General features: G+C 34.8%; 2 protein-coding genes across 4 annotated transcripts; both read left to right on the top strand.

The window, feature by feature from the left end:
* Window positions 1-1,978: 1,978 nt before the first annotated feature.
* On the top strand, window positions 1,979-15,175 carry LOC141659545 (uncharacterized). The gene is made up of 15 exons (XM_074466464.1): window positions 1,979-2,289; window positions 4,029-4,156; window positions 4,337-4,469; window positions 5,258-5,414; window positions 5,492-5,570; window positions 5,854-5,894; window positions 6,089-6,205; window positions 6,330-6,410; window positions 10,484-10,546; window positions 10,648-10,699; window positions 12,675-12,749; window positions 13,330-13,377; window positions 13,462-13,497; window positions 13,585-13,659; window positions 14,747-15,175. The coding sequence occupies exons 1-15, from the start codon at window positions 2,130-2,132 to the stop codon at window positions 14,828-14,830; spliced, it is 1,329 nt and encodes a 442-aa protein (XP_074322565.1). The 5' UTR covers window positions 1,979-2,129; the 3' UTR covers window positions 14,831-15,175.
* A 984-nt stretch (window positions 15,176-16,159) lies between these two features.
* LOC141659543 (heat shock cognate 70 kDa protein-like) lies at window positions 16,160-20,006 on the top strand. 3 transcript variants are annotated; one of them, XM_074466463.1, is made up of 3 exons: window positions 16,160-16,423; window positions 17,470-17,682; window positions 18,162-20,006. In XM_074466463.1, the coding sequence occupies exons 2-3, from the start codon at window positions 17,472-17,474 to the stop codon at window positions 19,757-19,759; spliced, it is 1,809 nt and encodes a 602-aa protein (XP_074322564.1). In that variant the 5' UTR covers window positions 16,160-16,423; window positions 17,470-17,471; the 3' UTR covers window positions 19,760-20,006. The 3 variants fall into 3 exon arrangements, with proteins under 3 accessions (XP_074322564.1, XP_074322563.1, XP_074322562.1); XM_074466462.1 differs by having other exon boundaries at window positions 17,461-17,682; XM_074466461.1 differs by lacking the exon at window positions 16,160-16,423 and having other exon boundaries at window positions 16,656-17,682.
* The last annotated feature ends 346 nt before the right edge of the window (window positions 20,007-20,352 follow it).

Here is a 20,352-nt window from a genome sequence, read left to right as displayed (position 1 = left end):
ATGCCTGAAGAATCTTGAAAAACATTATCAGCAACCACATTAGCAGCAAATTTTCTTGGCAAAGTCTTAAAACGTGGAGGATATTGAAACATCTTTCCTTACTATGCCCTGGAATTTTACAATGATCACAAAAATATGTTTTTCTGGGCTTGACTTGACTTGCCGCAACAAAAACTTTTCCAGCATATTGATTCTTTGTGTATTGAGATGTGTTCTGTCTCTCAGGAGGAAACTTCTTATTGTCAGCAAAAAAAATAACAGGATCAGAAGTTGTAGAAGGCAACTTAGATATTTCCCTATGTCTTTGCTCCTGGAGTAACATTCTGTATGCCTGAGGTAGAGTAGGCAAAGAAGACATCATGAGGATGTGAGAACGAATATTGGCAAAGTCATTGGACAATTTCATCAAAAACAACAAAAGCCTTTGGTCTTGTTGAATTTTAAGAACTTTCTGAGTCAGAGTACAAGTGCAGTTCTTGCAATCACAAGCAGGTAACGGCTTCAAATTATCGATTTCATCCCATAACCTTTTCATTTGAGTATAGTAGTCTGAAATCGAAAGATTATCCGGAGAAATATTAAGTACTTCTTGCTCCAAAGCATAGAGTTGAGCTGAAGAAGCATGACCAAAACGCTCCTCTAATTCAATCCAGATCTCTCTTGCACTGTCAACATATAGTATACTAGATGCAATTTGAGGTTCCAAAGCAGATATGATCCAGCCTATGATCATACTATTACAACGACACCAAGATTTATAATCAGGCGCATTCAGATCAGGTTTAGTCAAGGTTCCATCAATGAAACTGATTTTGTTCTTAGCAGTTAAGCCAATACTCATGGATCGCTTCCAATTTCCATAACCAGATACGTTAAACGGTGTAGTTACCAGTTTCATACCGGTGTTATCGGAAGGATGAATGTAGTAAACACTATTAGGATTTTGATTCAATTCTGTTGTAGCAGCAGTAGCATTATCAGCCATTAGAATCAACAATTTACAGATATTGATATACAAATAGTGTGTGTATAGATCGGTATTGAAGATTAACTCAATGAATCGAAACAAAGAACATAGATCGATTGCAAGAGATAACAGTAACCGTTACACGAAGACGATTGCAGAAAATCAACCAGAATACAAATGAATTGAGATTAGGAAGCTCTTTCTGTAGAAAAAAAATCGAAGAAATAAAAGAACGATGAAGAATCAACGAAGATGATCGTCACCGCTCTGATACCATATTACAGTTTGCAAATTACCAGAGATCAAGTTGAAATGATCACAATCTTCCATTAAAACTCATCAAAGTTTATTTACAATCGTTTTGTTTATATACTGAAAAATGTAGAAATGTACAGAGAGAGATTCTAAGTGAGTGACTCAGAGGGAAGAGAAAACTAACTTTTATACACACAAAATAAATAACAAACTCTCCAGTTGGCAAAAAGGTGGAACCAGCTGGATATGCTGACAATGTTATGCTGATGTAAGCACATTGTGTAGAATGATTAGAATGATCAACACTTATGTAATAGCGTAAAATGCCTTGGTCAATTATTTTAAGACGACAACAAAGTAATTCTCGATGGTTATTATTTATGAGTTCACAATGAATAAAGAAGATTGTTAATGAAAGTGATTGGTATGTGATTAGTCTTGAAGAAAGTAAGTCTGGATGCATATTAATAGAAGCAGAAGAATAATTGTGGCTTTTGCAGGCTCGCATTGGACACATTATTTCAAAGAAATGGAGTGATGTTAAAAGAAGAAATGACATATGGATGTTCAAAAATATTAGAACCAAAAAAGTTGTGCAAGGGTCGTTTAATGTCAAAACAATATATCCATTTTTAATTCAATTAATCCCCAATTTCAGTTCAATCCGGCAGCTCAACCGATTAGGGCATATTCTCAATTTTTATAACACCCTGTTAAAATAAAAACGAATAAATATAGTAATATTCTTCTTAAAAAAATTGAAAAATATGAAAAAGGAAAAAAGAAAAGAAGCAGCTGGAGTTGTTTAGGCACTGTGCTGAATTCAGTTTAATTCGATTGACGGATCTACCTACAATCTCTCCCTCTCTCTCTCTCTCTCTCTCTCTCTCTCTCTCTCCCGTTCTCTATGGCTTCAACAGAGGGCATGGTGCCGATAACAAGAGCATTTCTCGCTTCTTACTACGACAAGTACATCTTCTCTCCTCTCCCCGATTCCGTTTCGCATCTCTCCAACGAACTTCACTCTCTCTCTCAACTCCTTCAAAATCCCACTCCTCTCTCTCAAGGTAAATACTCTCTCTCTCTCTCTCTAATTGCCGCTTTTGCACGTACACTACATGTCACTTCAATTGAATGCGATTCTAGTTTGTTTCAGTTAGGGCTTTGACTTTGACTTTAATTGAATTTTGAATTCGCCTTGTTGTTTTTAGTCTAGCCCTGTCTGTGTTTGTTTTAGGTTTCGAGAATAGTTTATTTTTTTCGTTTTTGTTGTTTTGACTTTATATTTATTTGAAATAGTCGGTATGATGTTTAATTGGTTAAGAAATGTGAAATGCCTTGTGCAATTAAGCACGTGAGAGAAGAATTTGTTTTTCATTTTTCGTTGTTTTTTCGTTGTTTTAGACTTTATATTAATTCGAATACTCGAGGCTGGGACGGTTGATGTTCAATTGTTTAAGAAATGTGAAATGCCTTGTGCAATGAAGCACGGAGCGGGGGAGGCTCTGATCGTTTAGTTTAGGTATGTAGTGCAAGGAGAAACATACATTTTTTGATGATAAGCAACACTCAGTAATAAATCAATATATATTATGATCAAGTGATAGATATTGATACAATTTATATTAATATTTGAAATATCATGTTATTTTATAATTATATTCCGAAGGACCAGAATTCTGTTAGGAGACCTGAAGTATGCTTGACTTACTTTAATTTTGATTTCAGTTTTCTCTTGTATTCTTGGGTGCGAGATTAGACACTCAAGGTTTTTTTTTTTTTTTAAATTCTTTCTCTCTCTAAACTGTCTCTTTTTATCTATATTACAAAATTTTCTATTCTAGCTAAATTTCAAGCTCTGAAATAAGAAGCTGTATTACCCTCTATAATCAGATAAAGGGAACTACGTGCATCAGTAGCTTGTATTTGTGATACAGTAAGATGAATTAGATTCTGGATGGAGAAAAAGGGTAGAGAGGGAGTAAAGAGAGCAAGAGGGGTGATTATTGATCAAACACGTTGATTATACAATTTGTTTCGGAGGCTACTTTGAAAGTAGAATCCCAATAGATTGTATATTTATCGATAGTGTTGCAGATTTTTCTTTTTTCCTTTTTACTGCTACATATAAAATTTTATAGGGAGGGTGCCATTGTAGGAGAAGCTGGGATCAAGTGTTGGGTTTTGTTTATATTATAGTGAGAAGTAACCACTGGAAGTTTGTCTTCGAGTTAGAGATCTGAATACAGATGAAGGGATGGGTTTGATAGTTGATGTGGTATGCGCATATAATAAGGGGGGAAATAAATTGTAGAGAAAGACTATTACTGTACAGTTATTTTATATGAGTAGTACATTTCCTTAGTTCATGAATAAAGTAATGCAATTCAACCTAATTTTGGTTGTAATTGGTTTGGTTTGTCGCATGAATTTTTTTAATTGCTCATGAATAGTAAGAATAACCTTCATATACAGCATGCTTGGCTAACAATGTTTTTAATAAAATTCTGATTTATTTTTCTATAACGAATGTAGTAATTTGGCCTGCTGCAATAAAATATGATGGTTTTATATTGAAATTGGAGTACTCATTAGGGTCCGATTTTCATCTTAGCTAAACAACTGGTTCTAGTATTCGATCAAGCTGAAAAATAGATGTGGAGTAGTAAAAGAAATTTAGCTCAATATTAAAAAAAACAATAAGTTCATTATAACAGTTCAAATTTTTGTTCTTTAATATAATTATAGGATTTTCGTGGGGCAATGGTATCAAATTGAAAATTTACTATGGAAAATCATATTTTAGGTGAAACATCCCTAGTACAAGAAGCTGAGAGCCAACCTCCTCACAAAATTGACGAGAACATGTGGAAGAACCGGGAGCATATGGAAGAAATTCTCTTTTTGCTTGAAAAATCTCATTGGCCAAATGAGGTGAGTTTAAAAGATTTTGAAATATATTATGTAAATATCTGCAAGATTCAAGGGCAGGCCTGCTCTTTTTTCTGTGTTTACTTGCATCTTGTTACAGGCTTGCGTCCAAGTTTAATTAGTATTTCAAAATTTTGAATAATGCAATACTTAATTTTCTTACTCTTTTTTTCCGTGAGACAGATCCAACAACAATCAACAAGTGAAGATGCTGAGCTTTCTTGTGTTCTTGGGAAGCTAAAAGAAAAAATTGAAAACACTTTAAAGATATTAGAATCTTTTCAATCTAAGAATTCTGAATCTATTTTTAATACAGGTTCTTTTTTAACTCCTTAATTCTATAGTTTGAATTTTTCTACGCACAACACATAAATTACATGCTTGTGGCATCCCCTTCCGTCCTCTCATTGCATATATATATATCGACACTATAATTTACAACACTTTTTTTGTTAGTGTACTCGATACTATTCAAGTGGCATTATCCTTTTGGTTATTAATTTTTTGAAATATATACTAAAGTTATTAATATTTTTTTTCTCATTTATATTTTATAAAATATAAAATCTACTGTCAAATTAATCATTATAAGTTCTCTTGCCGTCTTGCGTAATCACAACAATATATATTCGAACGTCTTTTTATTTTATACGCATTGTTTAATACGAATATTTACACCAAAGAATATATTTCTAATATTGATGTCCTTACATCTTAATGGAACATCCACACAGATAATATATTAAATATTATATTCAGGCGATTCTGTTGGTGATGTACTTCTGCAGTGTCACCTATGACCCACCAAATTGCCCCTGATGTTTAGTGTTCTGCTCTCATAAATGATTTGGATTCTCTGATCTTGTACTTTACTATAATTTCACCGAAGAGATTAATAATTGCATCTCTGTATTCCTTTTGTTTCACTAATGCACACCATTAACCTTCTAGTAGATGGGAATAAAATATTAATTAAAATCTGCGTGATAATATGTGTTATTAATATACTTTAGTTAAATCGAAACGTGTCCATGTTTAAGATCAGTGCTACATGAGACTTGGGTGTTTCCTATCTGTATATAAGCTTGTGTGATACATCTGTAGTTATGACATACATGCCTCAAGATTTTCGGGGTACCCTAATTAGACAACAGAAAGAACGCTCAGAGAGGAATAAGCAAGCTGCATTTGATGCTTTAGTTCAATCTGGTGCAAGTATACATGATCGTTATGCTTTGCTGTGGAATCAACAAATGGAACGGTAAACGTCTTAACTTATACCCTGCTACAAGTTCTGACTTTCTTTCTAAAACTTTTAATGAAATGTTTATAATCCAGGAGAAAGCAGTTAGCTCAGCTTGGAGCTGCAACCGGTGTCTATAGAACTCTTGTGAAGTATTTAGTTGGAGTGCCACAGGTACTCTTATTTGTATAGATGAGTAAAGGATTTCACTATCCTACCTGACACTGCTTCCTATTTCCTTTTGGCGTTTCTACGAAAAACATTTTTCTGGTCTTTTTATTTGTTCTCCACTATCTGCTATGTGGGATGTCTGCCCACACTTGTGAGTAAATAAAGATTTTTTAAACAAAATATTTTTTTAGTTAGCTTTTGAGATATTACTTACGGTTTGCAGTGCATTAAATCTTTGTTTCCTTAAAAAATTATGAACTCTTATGTTCACTTGTGTATAGTGCAGGTTTTACTAGATTTTATCAAGCAATTAAATGATGATCATGGGTATGTGTCTCTCTGTGTTGCTTAAGTGCCTCTTTCTTTATGCATTATATTCTTTTGGATAAAAAAGACATAGCCAAGACTACATATTACATGAATATATCAATGTTGGTTATATTTTAACGATCTCAGACAGTTTCTTGGATGGACATGCTTTAGTACAACTGTAATTAGAGTTTTGTCAAATTCTTCTACAGCCCTATGGAAGAACAGAGAGAACGTTACGGACCTCCTTTATACAGCCTTACAAAAATGGTGCTCTCTATACGACTTTTTCTTACTCTATCATGGCGGCGTTACGAGGCTGTAAAATTGTGAGATCTACTTTAGTCCTAATATACAATGTCTTTATGATTTGCAGAAGTGACATTATTACATTAGTAGAACAATATTTTTAATTCATACCTTCACATCTTTTTGACATCTTATATGGAGCAGGCAAAGAAATCAGATATCCATCTTGGAAGAAGCAGTTGGAATCTACACCTCTGAATTGGAAAGATTTTTGAAATTTATCGGGTACTTTTTTATACCCAGCCCCTTTATAATTGATCCACAGTTGTACACTGTCATTTTGAGATATGAATAGCCTCTGATGATGTATTGTTTGATACATTGATACTGATGTACACTATTTATACTTGGTAACGTCTATACAGTGCATACTTTTCAGCTGATGGTAGTTTCTTGATTAAATATTATGAATTTATGATAACCTTGAGTTGAAGTAAGAGGACATTATCACGTGAAAGCAAATAAGTTAAGTGTACAAGCTTGAGAATAAATTTATTAATTGTAAGCATTTATGTTTTTAAGTAAGGGATTGAGCTGGCCCTGTGTGTAGGTCCCCAACTCATGACTTTTTTCAACTCTTTATGCGGATTGCCAGGGGTCATTTTTCTGAAGCAGTCTCTCTATTTTCTTGAATAGGGATAAGGCTGTATATATTTTACCCTCATCATAGCCCGCTCTTAGCGGAATAACTGAGTACGTCCTTGCCCATTTAGGATTTGACGGCTTTACTATTTATTCTAGGGAATATTTATGTTTAAAAAATATCACAGAGTTGCTATTGTCAATGGTTAGCTGCAGTCTACGAAGGACATATATATAATGTAAAAAAATTAAGGGAAATTTCAACCACTATGATGTTATGCTTTTTACTTTGTAGGCTATTTTCTACGTCATTATTACAATTTTCATTTTTGTTAATTAATTCTGTCCAGCCTATAAGTTATGGCTAAAAGGGTTTCTTCATGCTGATTGTCTGCTTCTCAATCCTTTTCTATTTGCTCTTGCTATTTGGTCCAACATGCCTCATTATTATTGTTTGTTGCCCCCAATTTGAGCCACTTGAAATACACAACGTATAGAGTCAAAGAAGGCACTGGGTGCAGGTGCGGCCTGATGCAATTCCGAATATGTAGAGACATATGAGCATCACGCAATTTAATCTCGCAAAAATTTGAATTGATGTCGGCAATGGCCATCCCATGCAAGTACCTTTGAACTGCAACATGTACTGATAGCGATAGGGTTTCAGTGGCTCTCATATTTGTATATTGGTAAAAAGTTCGCTCTTTGTATTAGCTGGGTGCCTGGGTGTCAAGTTTGTCCAGATCACTGACACTAGTAGAGACACTCTGGCACCACATTGATTAAAAGGTATGCTGGTTGCTATTCCGGCACTGAATTAGAGTGATTTGCTTTAATAGATGTCTCTGCTTTAACGAGCATTATACTAGTAATGCCTAGCTTTTCTTTTATCTTAGGTGTAATGGCCAACTTAACTATTCACTTGGTCTTCAGTTTAGCGCTTCTCGCCGTTCCAACCTATAATTGTACGAGAAATAGTACCAAAATAAGACCAAGAACTCATTCCAATTTCCAACAGAAACACATCTTTAAGGGCCACAAAATACGGATAGATTTGGGAGGAGTATAAGTTTAAGCAATATGTGCAGTACAGTTAGATATCCTCCAACTTAAGTGTTGCATATACACCGAGTAAAGCTAACCTAAAGAAAAGAAGCAACAATAAATTCAATCCTACCTATTAACTTCCTCTTTCGTGGAGATATAAGAGCGCTTGACAGTCCCAACAATCCTTTAAACCTCTAAGCCAAATCATTGGAACACCCCTGTTAGTCCCTTGTTATCCAAGTTCAGGATATACTCCTGTATAAGGAAAGATGCCCTAATCATTTATTCTAGGTAGAAGAATAATTGAGTGTATGAATATGTATGATTATAAAGTTGTAAAATTATCAGGCTGACCCCTAATGTTTATGTAATTTTGACTTTTACCCATGCAATTTAAGTCTTCCAGTCCAGCCCTTGAAGTTTGAGGAGTTTACATGCATACATTAGTAAAGTACCTAACACTTTTCATATATGTGAATATATGATACTATGTGAATTTGTAGTTTAACCTCTAAAGTTTCTGTTGCTTCCTCCTTTTCAAAAATTTCCATTTAGCCCTGAAGGTTTTGAATTTAGCAATCTATGTTAAGAAACAACAATAGTTTAGCAAAGTTGTTTGATATCTTGAATGACTGGATTAAAAAAGTTGATGTTCAGAGGTTAAAATAATATTGGACTTCTATCAATTAAAGACAATAGTGAACTAACTAAAGACGGGCTTGTTTGTAATCAAATGGAAGCTGGTGTCATTTCAAAGGTTGAAAATGGAGAAAATGATGACATTTTAAGTGCAAAAGATATTACAATATCCCGACCTTTCAGTCACAAAAGACATGATTGCACACTGCAATGATTTGACAAAAGCCGAGGTTGCTAGTGGTATTTCGATGCCCTCAACAAGTTCATGTACATTTGGGGGCCCTCTTGGAGTATTGTCCCCAATTGACTTCATTGTGAGGTAATGATTAAAAGTTTAGTACATTTTATTAGGGGTATCACTCTACCGAAAGCATGAAGTTTTGAGGAAGCTGAGTTCATTACATCATGATTGATTATTTGATTGTTGTGATGCTTCTTACAACTTTTTGTCCAAATCTTTAGGTTACAAAAGCGAACTGCTTTATTATTCATCTTGGTGATGCTACAAAATCTCCTGCAGCTTGCTAGTGCTATGTTATTTCTTTAGACTCTTATGGTTTTGTGACTGATTTGTTTATGGATTAGATGAGTGCTTGCTGCTATAGCAGGTGTGTTCTTTTTCCAGACTGATGGTCAGATATCAAATTATGAAACCAAAGCAGTCTTTGGATTTTATGAGGGATGACTGCTCGAAGTGATTGTGCATCATTTGTTCTGTCGTCCTTGTTGAGCTTTTTGACCTTCCAACTTCCATCCATCCAGCTTTGCCCTGGCACTTACTTATCTATGTCTACAAAATGATGAGACCGTATGATTAGTTTTCACCTATCTGCTACTGCGAGTGCCATTAGTCATAAAACCAACCTAATATATAATCCACTTGTACTGGTGTGCAAGGAAGACGCTGGTTGCAACTTCAATCAATACCGTGAGCTTCATCGTGCCACTATAGCAAACAAGTTTCCAGTTCCTTTGATTTTGGATTAGCTTGGATGAGTTCTTTTTTTTTGGAGTGGGGGGTGGGGGAGGAGTCTTGTTTCTCAATTGAATTTTCATCCATGTTACCATCAGATCACGTCTGACTATATGACGTCATGAAGAACCACTATTATCCATAGTGCCTATATTCCATTCAGCTTGGCTGAAATGGGTAACTGGAAATGTAGATAAGTAGGTTGAGTATTAGCATACATTTCCTAATTCCATGTCCCTGCATGACTGCATCGGTTCCGTTGTTGTTTATGCTTCCTTTTTTAGTTATCATCCAGGGGTGTTGTCTCTTATTTGCCTGATTAATAGATTTACCGTGATGAAGTAGAACAAAGCCAGCATCTGTGTGAATTGCAGTTAATGCTTATGCTTTAAGTTAGGCAACATGTTTCTTAAGCTTGGTACCCAAGGTCAACACAGCCCTTAATATATCACAAGCTCTTCCCTAATCAAAACTGTTATGTGGTTTTTCGGGATGTCGGGTAATTTACATACTGACTGCAGTCTCGTACTGTCGTACAGAAGGTGTTCATCCTTTTTCCATGTTTTATAGTTGAAGAATGGTGTGAGTGACCATCTTGTGGTATCTTCACCGCCTCGTACTCGTAGTTATATGTTGTTGTTACCTATGGTCTTGTAGCAGTGTTGTCTGAACTAGCTGTTCACTGCGGCAAGGCTGTGCTGCACAGTTACTGATTTTATGGGGTGGGTCCAACATGGCAACATCATTTTCCTTCATCCTTGAGGACAACTGTTTAAATTTTTATGCCCAAGTGCAATGCAGGTGTTGGATGTCTAGAAATATATAAAGCATGGATAATGAAAATTGGTTAATCCTAAAATATATATTAAGCACCATATCAGTTCTAATATTTTTAAGTGATTCATAGTCCTATTTAAGAATTTTAATTTGAGTCCGAGAAGATATAAGCTGTTTGATCTGATAGGATTGAATTTTCATATCAGAAGTTTTTTCTTTCCATCTGACATGAAGTACTGTGTATTTCTTTTTAATTATACTTTTTTATCTTGGTCTACAGAGTAGTCTTCACAAATTCTCCTTTCTTCATTACAGCTGAGGAAGCAGGTGCAATAGAAGCAGGGTATGTTATTTAGTTCTCTTGAAACCCAATTTTCTTGGACAAATAGATATACTAGAAATTTCCGCACCCAAGATTTAAAAATATGGTTTTCTTATGTACAGGAAAATTGACGACTGCAAAGAAATAATTATTCCATCTGGGAAAACTTTCGAGGTTTGTTTTTGCATAAAGCTCATCTGGCCTCACATCGCCACTAGCATTGCATAAGCAAACTGTCTATGAGAAATGAAATTTGAAAATGACACCAACACTATTGAGGTTTACCTCTGTGCTGGTGGTATGTAATCTTCGTTTACAGATGAAAGAATCACCTGTATGCATGAACCTTAATGGAAAAGTAAAGCTTAAAGAGTTTAGTTGTCTGGATTACATGGTAAGAAGAGATAAGATGCTCTGTTAGAATTATCAACACAAATGCAACATCAGCCAACTTATTAGCCTCTTTTGCTTTACATGTGTCTCTTTTCTTTACTCAGCACTTTGAAACTGAGAAGTCATCAACCAGATCTCTCTTGAACATTAAAATTCCGCTAGTTATTAATTTACTCAGTGACGTAACATCTTTGTCGGCCACAACGAACTACAAGGGAACTCCTTAGCTAGAGAGAAGATTTATTAAGTTAACATTAATGGTAATGCCGCTGTCACTATATGTGTGTGTGTGTATTTCATTTTCTCCGGACCTATTAATTATTAAGTTACAACTAAACCAAATTTGGGTAAATGAGAAAGGCAGAACCAGTTATCCTAGGCAATAGAAAGCACAGAGTGAGGTGTGTCCATGGAGTTTTGAAAAATCCAAACATTTCAAAGAGTGGGAATGGTGGTAATAACATTAGTACTGGTATTTGCAAGAGGCAGTGATAAATAGGCCTTTTGGCAATAATAGTTTAAAGGGTAATCTTTTTTATTTTTAGAAGGATACTATTTGGTACAGTCACCATATATTAAGCTTTCTGGCAAGCGGAGGACCTTTTGAGGCTGATTTATCAATCTCCAGGGTTATCAGGGCATAGATGCTTTTCATACAGAAAAGGAATTTATCAGGCAAGGGTACTATAGGTGTACTCGAATAAGAGTATACTTCTATCTTTATTCTTACAGAAATATGTTCTGCTTCTGCATGGTACTGAGTTTTACATAATGTAGTTCTTAAGCACTTAATGTATGAGTGGAAACATGATGTTTGGTCCCGGTTCTCTCTAGTTTGTTGCTGAAATTCCTCCTTCCATATTAATTTCTCAATGATCTAAATGCTATATTTTACACTCGAACTCTTTTTTTGGATCTAATGCAAGTCTAACGAAGCCTGAAAGGATTTAGTCCTCTGCTATGATTTGCCGATAGTCAATATCCTATACTAAAGTAAAATCTTTTGCTACAGCATTCCCTCTAATAATTAAAACATGAAGCTAAATAAATAGGTAACAAAGTTAAAAAGAAGAAATAAGAAAATGAGTGACATAGAGCAGAAAAGTTGAACGTGTTTTGAGGAAATATAGAGTAATCAACAAAAAAAGATAAAGAATGTATAGAATTCAGCTTTAACAAACGGTTATGGAGTAAAATTTAAACATGTTTCTCTGGTTTTGGTAAGTGTATTATATTTTCTTGTATCATGCTCAGGTTTAAATTTTGCATCAAATTTCAATATGCTAATCCAATCTATCTATACTATACTATAATAACCGGAATGGGGTAAAATTTGGTATGCATTTTTTTGGTTGGTTTGGTTATCCCCATTTATGACCGTCAGATCTTTTTAACCAAGTGATCAGGACAGTTAGATTTAAATACTAAAAGATATATATACTACTCAAGCTCCCAGGTTCGAACCCCGCCAACAACGAATATTTATATTATTATTTATACATTACTAAAGTTCTCAGGTTCGAACCCCACCAACAACAAATATTTATATTATTTTTTATACACTACCCAATATTCAGATTCGAATCTCGCCAATAACAAATATTTATATTTATTATTTATATATATACTAATAAGTTAATGATCCAAAAAAATATTATAATAATAATATAAAAATATTAATGAACCTGTGCATCGCACGGGTTGTTAGGCTAGTATTTTTAAGTCTCTGACACATACAGATTGCTATTTTTTGTAGGTATTATTGGACGTTGAATCTATAAACTCATATATTGCTTGGGACTTTTCCATAGGGCAAGGAAAAATGAACATGGTATGTATCCTGCATTTGTAACAGCTTGTTGAACCAGATATCATTTACTCTTCTTTAGACCAGAAGAATGGTAATAATTACATTTTACCAAGTAAATGTATTCCATTGTACATATTAAATTACCCAGGTGCTTATTCAATACTGTTTTTTGCACACATAGATGTATATATCAAGGATGAGGCCTGTAAACAAGTAATCGAGTCTATTTTTCGTAAAATAAGAACAGCTAACTTAAGCAAGTAAAACAAGTCGTCTTTCATATACCCGCAGTCAGTAGAAATTCCCCATAGCACTGGTGGCTTCGCTGCGTCATCTGTGGCACCCACCATATAAAGTTACAAACAGACCTTAAATAGGTATCAAGAGCTTTACATGTTTTAAGCATGTTGACTGTTTTAGTTTTTTGAGAGATACTTGCTGGTCTAGAAATTGATAACAATGCTTTGCATAACTCATGCCTACTTCATATTTGTATTCCTCTAGATTGAATCAAAGATCCAATATGGTTTTAGACGAATGCATTATATTTGGTTATGCTTTTTCCATCCACGTTGTTTAGCTTTACTTTGATATTCTTCAGGACATTGGATTCAGCTTGGAACATACAAATTCTTCTGGAGATAAAACTGTAAGTCTTTTTGCTTGAGTTCATTTATAATTCTTACTTGTTATGTCGTACCAGTGGCGGTATTTGAATTTTTCTATTCTGCAGTTAATGTTCCCTTACCGGCGGTATGAAAGTGACCAAGTGAGTTCTCTATTTGTTACTTGTTACAGGATTTATATTGAAACTGTAAATATCTTAGATGATAATCAATTGCATATATCTTTGCAGGGCAATTTTTCTACATGCTTGGTTGGAAAATACAAGCTTGTCTGGGATAATTCATATTCAACATTCTTTAAAAAGGTAAGCAAGTGGCTTCCCAGTCCACATGACATGATTTTTACGGTTAGTTTTGTTGGAGTGCAGTTGAGCATTTGATATGCTCCTTTAGCCCCACATCATTTACTATGGTTAATGGTCCACAATCATTAAGAAGTGTTGACTCTGCTGTATCTGTCAAAGAATATTGGTGTCTGTGCATAAATTTGAAATTCAATTTAAGTTTGATTTTGACTAATTGGCCTCCCCTTCTAATGTCATTTTATTGCTTCTTAAGCAAATAAATGGAAGGGCATGCCTGCTTTTATAGTGTTATGTACTATAGAAAGCAAAGTGAAATGCATAGGCCATGGCCGCATAGTTTAAGAGTTAAGACTTCTAGAATTAGACACTTGGAACCTAGACTAACAAGTTTTTGAGGAGATCTTACTAAACCAGTTTAAACTTCGGATTCAATACTCTGGAGGAGCTGCTCCTTGTAGTCCCTCATTTGCTACTGGCAGATCAAACTAGAACTCTATCAAGCTAGCTTCCCCTTGGAAACTTTAGAGAGTCACTAAATTTACAAATTTTCAAGTTTTAACTTTTGACCTTGAGAAATCAAATTAGGACTTTGGAGATTGTATAGTGCTCCAAAAAAAGGAATTTTAATTCTGTTTCCATAATTTACTATGCAGTCATACACAACAACAAATGTACTTGAGTTTTTTTTTACTAGTTTATCTACCTCTGGTTTCTATGTTCTCTGCATCTGCTAATCTAGTGTGTGCTAATATAATATATTCATGCTCATAAGTTTCCCTCTTTTGACCTTTGCGGCTTGTAGTTTGATGTGTGGAAGTGACTTAATTTCCCTTGTCAAATTTATATGTGATACAAAAATCAAAATTAAGTCAGATATAGAGATAATAGGTGTCCATGGCTCCACGCCATTCCCTGTTTCACCTGCGGGTGTTATCAGTCCTATTGTTTTCAGTTTGTTTCTTGTTACTATCAATTTACTATGATCACTACTGCTTCTGCTGTTACCATTACTATATTTATATATATTTTCTCACTTGAGATAAACCGTGATTCTATTTTTGTGACTTGATTATGTTGCTTGGACTAGGTTCTGCGGTACAAGGTGGACTGTATACCTCCTGTGGTAGAGCCATTAACTTCTGCAACTGAAGAAGAACAAAATGAACTTTAGCTAGCCAAACTTATTTGTATTATATCGTATGTTATCTCATTGATGGAAGTCTGGGTTGCTGTGTTCCAGATTTCTGGGTGGATGTTTTAACTGTCCACCGATGAAGAATATCATATCATTTATGTTTTCTGTATATAACCTGCTCTGCCAAATGCTACGATCATATTCTTATAACCCTGATGGTGCTGGTAGTCTTGGGCAACTGTTTAATGGTGTCGGTGATTAAAATTCTAGCATCTTTATTGGTTTGTATAACTTGTTAATATTTGTGCTTTATCAAGTATCCCAAACATCTTGTTTCAGAATTTGTACATTACAAGTGTTATGTTCAAAATTTATTGTATATTTTTTAAAGGACAACCAAATTAAAGAACAGTGCACAGTTTGGATGAGGGAAATCAACCATGATAGTTGATTCTACGCAGCTGTCGTTGTAGACCCCTGCAATATTATACATTACATGACACGAAAATGTTAGGTTTGAGTTGAGAGTTTTTTTGTACACAAAGCAAGAAAATAAACTAAAGATTTTGTGTGGAAATAAATATAAGCTATATTTATATCTTACATATTACTAGCTTAGAATATGTTATATATTGTCATATGCTACACATGATAAACACGAAATTTTATAATTTTAGATCATTTTAAGGGTATTGAAAAGGCAGGGTTTCATCACCATTATAAAAAACAATCAATCAAAATAGTTTATACTTAAATATTTCCGTGTTTATCATGTGTGGCATATAATAGGAAAACCGTTTTTTTAATAATTTTAGGACGGAAAGGGTTAGGCTGCAAAACACCGTATTAAAACCAAACGAACAGAAACCGGAGAAAACCGAAGAAAACTGAACTGAATAAAACCGAGCCGAAACAAAAAACCAAAACAATTTAAATGGCCCGATTCTGGTTATATGTTCCAACCAAACCGAACCGATTATTAATTTTAATCAATAAATACTATATTTTACATAAACTTATATATTAATTCTGATTTTTTTTTAAAAAATTAGAACTCTTCTATTATAATCAGTTTAATTTGTAAAGATAGATCCCTGAGCCCAGACTGTTTGGTCTGTATAAGCAAATTAGTGTATCCAATCATGTTGTCAAACAACTCTGCAGAAGTGTTACTACATTTGTCTAAATTTACATCTAGTATTGCTAACAAGAGAAATACAGGTTTTGAGAAAAAAAAAGAGAACAACAGAATACATTTGCAAATGAGAAATTTAAGTTTGGTTCATTTTAGAAGCTTATATGTACTAAACTTTTCTTATATTTTAGCCTCTGTAATTTATTAATAATAATTCAATTTCTCTAGGTTGCGCACATCAACTTCTTCCACTTCTATATTACTTCTTGTTTTTATATTTGTCGGTTTTGTAACCGAAACCGAAACCGAGTTAATTATAGCTAAACCAGTCCATTGCCCTCCCTGTGAGCCAGTAAGTTTAGACGTGGCTTTTTTAGGGTTAAACATAAAAGAAGTTACTCACATGCCAGAGACAGCCCTCGTAAAAGTAGCAACATAGTTCCCTCGTCGACGTTAGGTCATTATTTTTACCGCTTCCGCTGCATCTTTTCCAGGTCACATTATATATACTTGCTTGTTGTACTCATTTTTAATATATGCTTGGTTTCGAACTTATGTTTTCGTGTTTGTATTTAATTATGGCGAAATAATATTCTAGTTAGAGTAATCTTGGGCCATTTTTAGATTTTGTACCTGTAAACTAGATCACATTAATTGTAATTTGTATAGTAGGATTGTTTTCTTTTGTTGCTAAATTTATAGCATGATTGGTACATTTATGACAAATAAAGTAGGTTCACTTCAACTGATGTAGCACGACAAATGGCGAATTTTTATTTGTGGGGACGCGGGATCTCATAGTATTATTAGAAAAAATTTGGGATTTTTTCCGGGTGTCTAGCATTTTCCTTAAATGAATTTATGTTAAATTTTAAAGTGGGAGTATTGGGTCTTTAGATTTTCTAGTTATATTTGTTGGGGTTTGATGAAATTGTGGTTTCTTTCTCTGTTTTGGGGTTTTTATATTCTCGGATCGATTAGGTTGCTTTCGAGGGTATAAATTGCAGCAATAATAAGTTCTGTTTGCAGATAAAAGCAAGCAAATAAGCTGTAGTTATGATTCTTTTCCAGTGGAATTACATTTTGTTCAAACTCGCCCTTTTTGATGGTAATAGAAATTTGAAGGACAGAGGGGAAAAGAACCAGCCTCTCAAATAATTTCGTTAACAAAAAATTTACTGGTTTAGGACCTTGAAGTAGATTGTTTTTTATAACTGCTTTTACTGCTGTAGTAATCTTGATTGTTCCACTCATGAGCTATGCATTTGGTTAGGCTAATTGATGCATAATCTTTGTCACTCGCTGAAGTGATGGAAGTCATTTCATTCCCCACTTTATCTAGTAACATCTGTTTTCCTTCATTAACTTGCTCGGTATAATTAGCAAAAGAAAAACTCGTTAGCATGGGTGACAATTTGTGTGGCACTGGATAGCATACACTTACTTAATATACCTTAATGTAAAGGAGCTTTCTGCACACTCTATTGTAATTTACTGATAGCCACTGTTAATTTTTGGTTGTCAAAAATAGTTCGTGCAGAGATGGGCAATAATGATGGAGTAGCAGTTGGGATTGATTTAGGCACAACATACTCGTGTGTTGGAGTTTGGCAACATGATCGAGTGGAAATCATTGCAAATGATCAGGGCAACAGAACTACACCGTCATGTGTTGCTTTTACTGAAACAGAACGTTTTGTTGGCGATGCTGCTAGAAATCAGGCTGCTAGAAATCCTGTCAACACTATTTTCGGTACTCATGTTATTTATCTATATATCTGATTGAGTTTTGTCAGTAGCAAGTTTAGTTTTTTTGCGTTGATGATTATATATGAAGCCATGAGGTAATTGTGTGATTTTCGAAGGTGAAAGCGCTACTGACCAACTAGTGCTATAATACGTTTTTTCTGCATAGAAGGACACGGATCTCCTTCATCACATTCTAAAAAAATAATCTCTTAGTTACTTTAGTGCTATTCTACTCGATTATGACTAATCTCTCAGTTTTGTAGTTGAATTAATTTGCACCTTAAATGTTAAAATTGAAAATTCGTGTTTTGGGCCATGTAGATTGCAATAAGATCTAAAAGATAATCACACAACTTGTACGTGCTCTAATGGCAACATTTGCATGATATTTATATGATATATGCAAATCTTTGCTAGTGAAACCACAAAGGTAAACAACTAATCATCGTGGATTTTAAAATTAACAATATTATTTGTACACAGATGCTAAGAGATTGATTGGAAGGAGATTCACGGATTCTACTGTACAAAGTGACACGAAGCTTTGGCCATTTAAGGTAGTAAGTGGTTCTGCTAACATGCCAGAAATTGTTGTTACTTACAAAGGTGTGGAAAAACAATTCTCACCCGAGGAGTTATCTTCAATGGTTCTCATTAAGATTAAGAATATTGCTGAAGATTACCTGGGAATGAAAATAAAGAATGCTGTTGTAACTGTCCCCGCTCACTTTAACGACTCACAGCGCCAGGCTACAAAAGACGCAGCAACAATAGCTGGCCTCAACGTCTTGCGTATTCTTGTTGAGCCAACAGCAGCTGCAGTTGCTTATGGTCTTGACAAAAAGCTTACAAGTAGTTCATCTGGGCAGACGACGGTGCTTGTTTTTGATCTTGGTGGTGGTACTTTTGATGTTTCTCTCCTTCAGATGGAAAAGGATAATATTGAAGTTCTTGCTACAGCAGGAGACACTCACCTTGGAGGTGAAGACTTCGACAATCGTTTGCTAAAGCATTTTGTCGAGGAATTCAAAAGAAAACACAGAAAAGACATAAGTGGAAATGCTAAATCTCTAAGAAGATTGAGAAATGCATGTGAAAAGGCAAAGAGGGTTCTCTCTCATAATGCAATGACAACTATTGATGTAGATTCTTTGTACGAGGGAATTGATTTCTGTTCAGATATCACTCGTGCCAAATTCGAACATTTAAACATGGATTTATTTAGAAGTTGTGTGGAGACTGTAAAAAAGTGTTTGAAAGATGCGGATATGGAGAAGAGTTGGATCCGTGATGTTGTACTTGTGGGCGGATCTACTAGAATTCCCAAAGTGCAGCAGCTATTGCAAGAATTTTTCGACGGGAAAGAGTTGTGCAAGAGTATTAATCCTGATGAAGCTGTTGCTTATGGTGCAGCTGTCCAAGCGGCTGTACTGAGTGGTACTGGAAATCTTAATATTAAGTATTTAGTACTCCAAGATGTTACCCCTCTCTCACTTGGGGTTGAGGTGTTGGGTAAATTAATGAGTACTATAATTCCAAGGAACACAACAATTCCCACCCGGAAACAAATGGAATACAGTACCTGTGTGGATGATCAGCATAGCATGTGCATTTTAGTTTTCGAGGGTGAGAGATCGTGTTCAACATATAACAACTTACTGGGTCAGACAACACTGTATGGCCTCCCTCCTGCCCCTAGAGGTAAAGTTAGAGTTATGGTGACATTTGACATTGATGAAAATGGGGTGTTACATGTTACTGCAGAGTGTAGGATTGCTGGTTCAAAGACAAATATAACCATAACCAACGACAAGGGAAGACTCACAAAGAATGAAATTGAGACAATGATACGAGAAGCAGAGATGTATAGGGCTGAAGATGAGGCGTTCAAAAGGATGATTAAGGCAATGAATGCATTTGAAAATTATGCATATGACATTCGGGATGCCAGAAGAGCTGAACAGATGCAGAAGGAGGAAGTTATCAGGAAGGCTATTCAGTGGGTTGAAGCACAGAGGAGTGCTGAAGCTGATGACTACGGGTCCAAGAAGCGGAAACTAAAGTCTAGCTACAATAACTAATTCCTTATTTCATTGGAAGCAATTTATTTGCTATTAGGTAACTGAAGTGTAGTACAATAACGAGTCCAAGTTGAGGAAACTGAAACCTATTGCTGTCAGCATATTTCATTACAAGCTTCTGAAGCTTATTTTCTTTAGGTGCTGAATCTTTTTTTAGTACCCCTTAGTTGATGTCGCATTTGGAGTGGTTGTTGGCATAATGCTATTTCTGTTTATGTTTGAATCACCCACGGAGCGTTGAACGTTTTGAACTGTTTTCTATTAGGTATTTGAACTGTTTTGAAATGTTCGATGTTAAAATTACTTTTAACATTAGTGACATTTTTAACCGATGTTGAAGGGGTGATGTCGTAAGCACTATTTCTAGTAGTATATGCAGAAACTGTGTTGCATGCTGAGTAATTTTCTTCGTTAGAGTTTTACTTCTTAGCAAGCTGGTAACACTGTTTAATTTACCAGATGTTTATGTACTGTGTAATAAGGACCACATCATGTGCCCAGCCTGTCACTCTCCATATTGTTATTATTGGTTGTTATTTTATCGTCAGAGTGTTTTTGTCTGCTAGTCTATCACTGCATTCCCATCTCCATAT

This window comes from Apium graveolens, chromosome 5 (genome assembly GCF_009905375.1).
Source record: "Apium graveolens cultivar Ventura chromosome 5, ASM990537v1, whole genome shotgun sequence".
NCBI classification, from domain to species: Eukaryota; Viridiplantae; Streptophyta; class Magnoliopsida; order Apiales; family Apiaceae; genus Apium; species Apium graveolens.
This window is presented reverse-complemented; position numbering and strand designations above follow the sequence as displayed.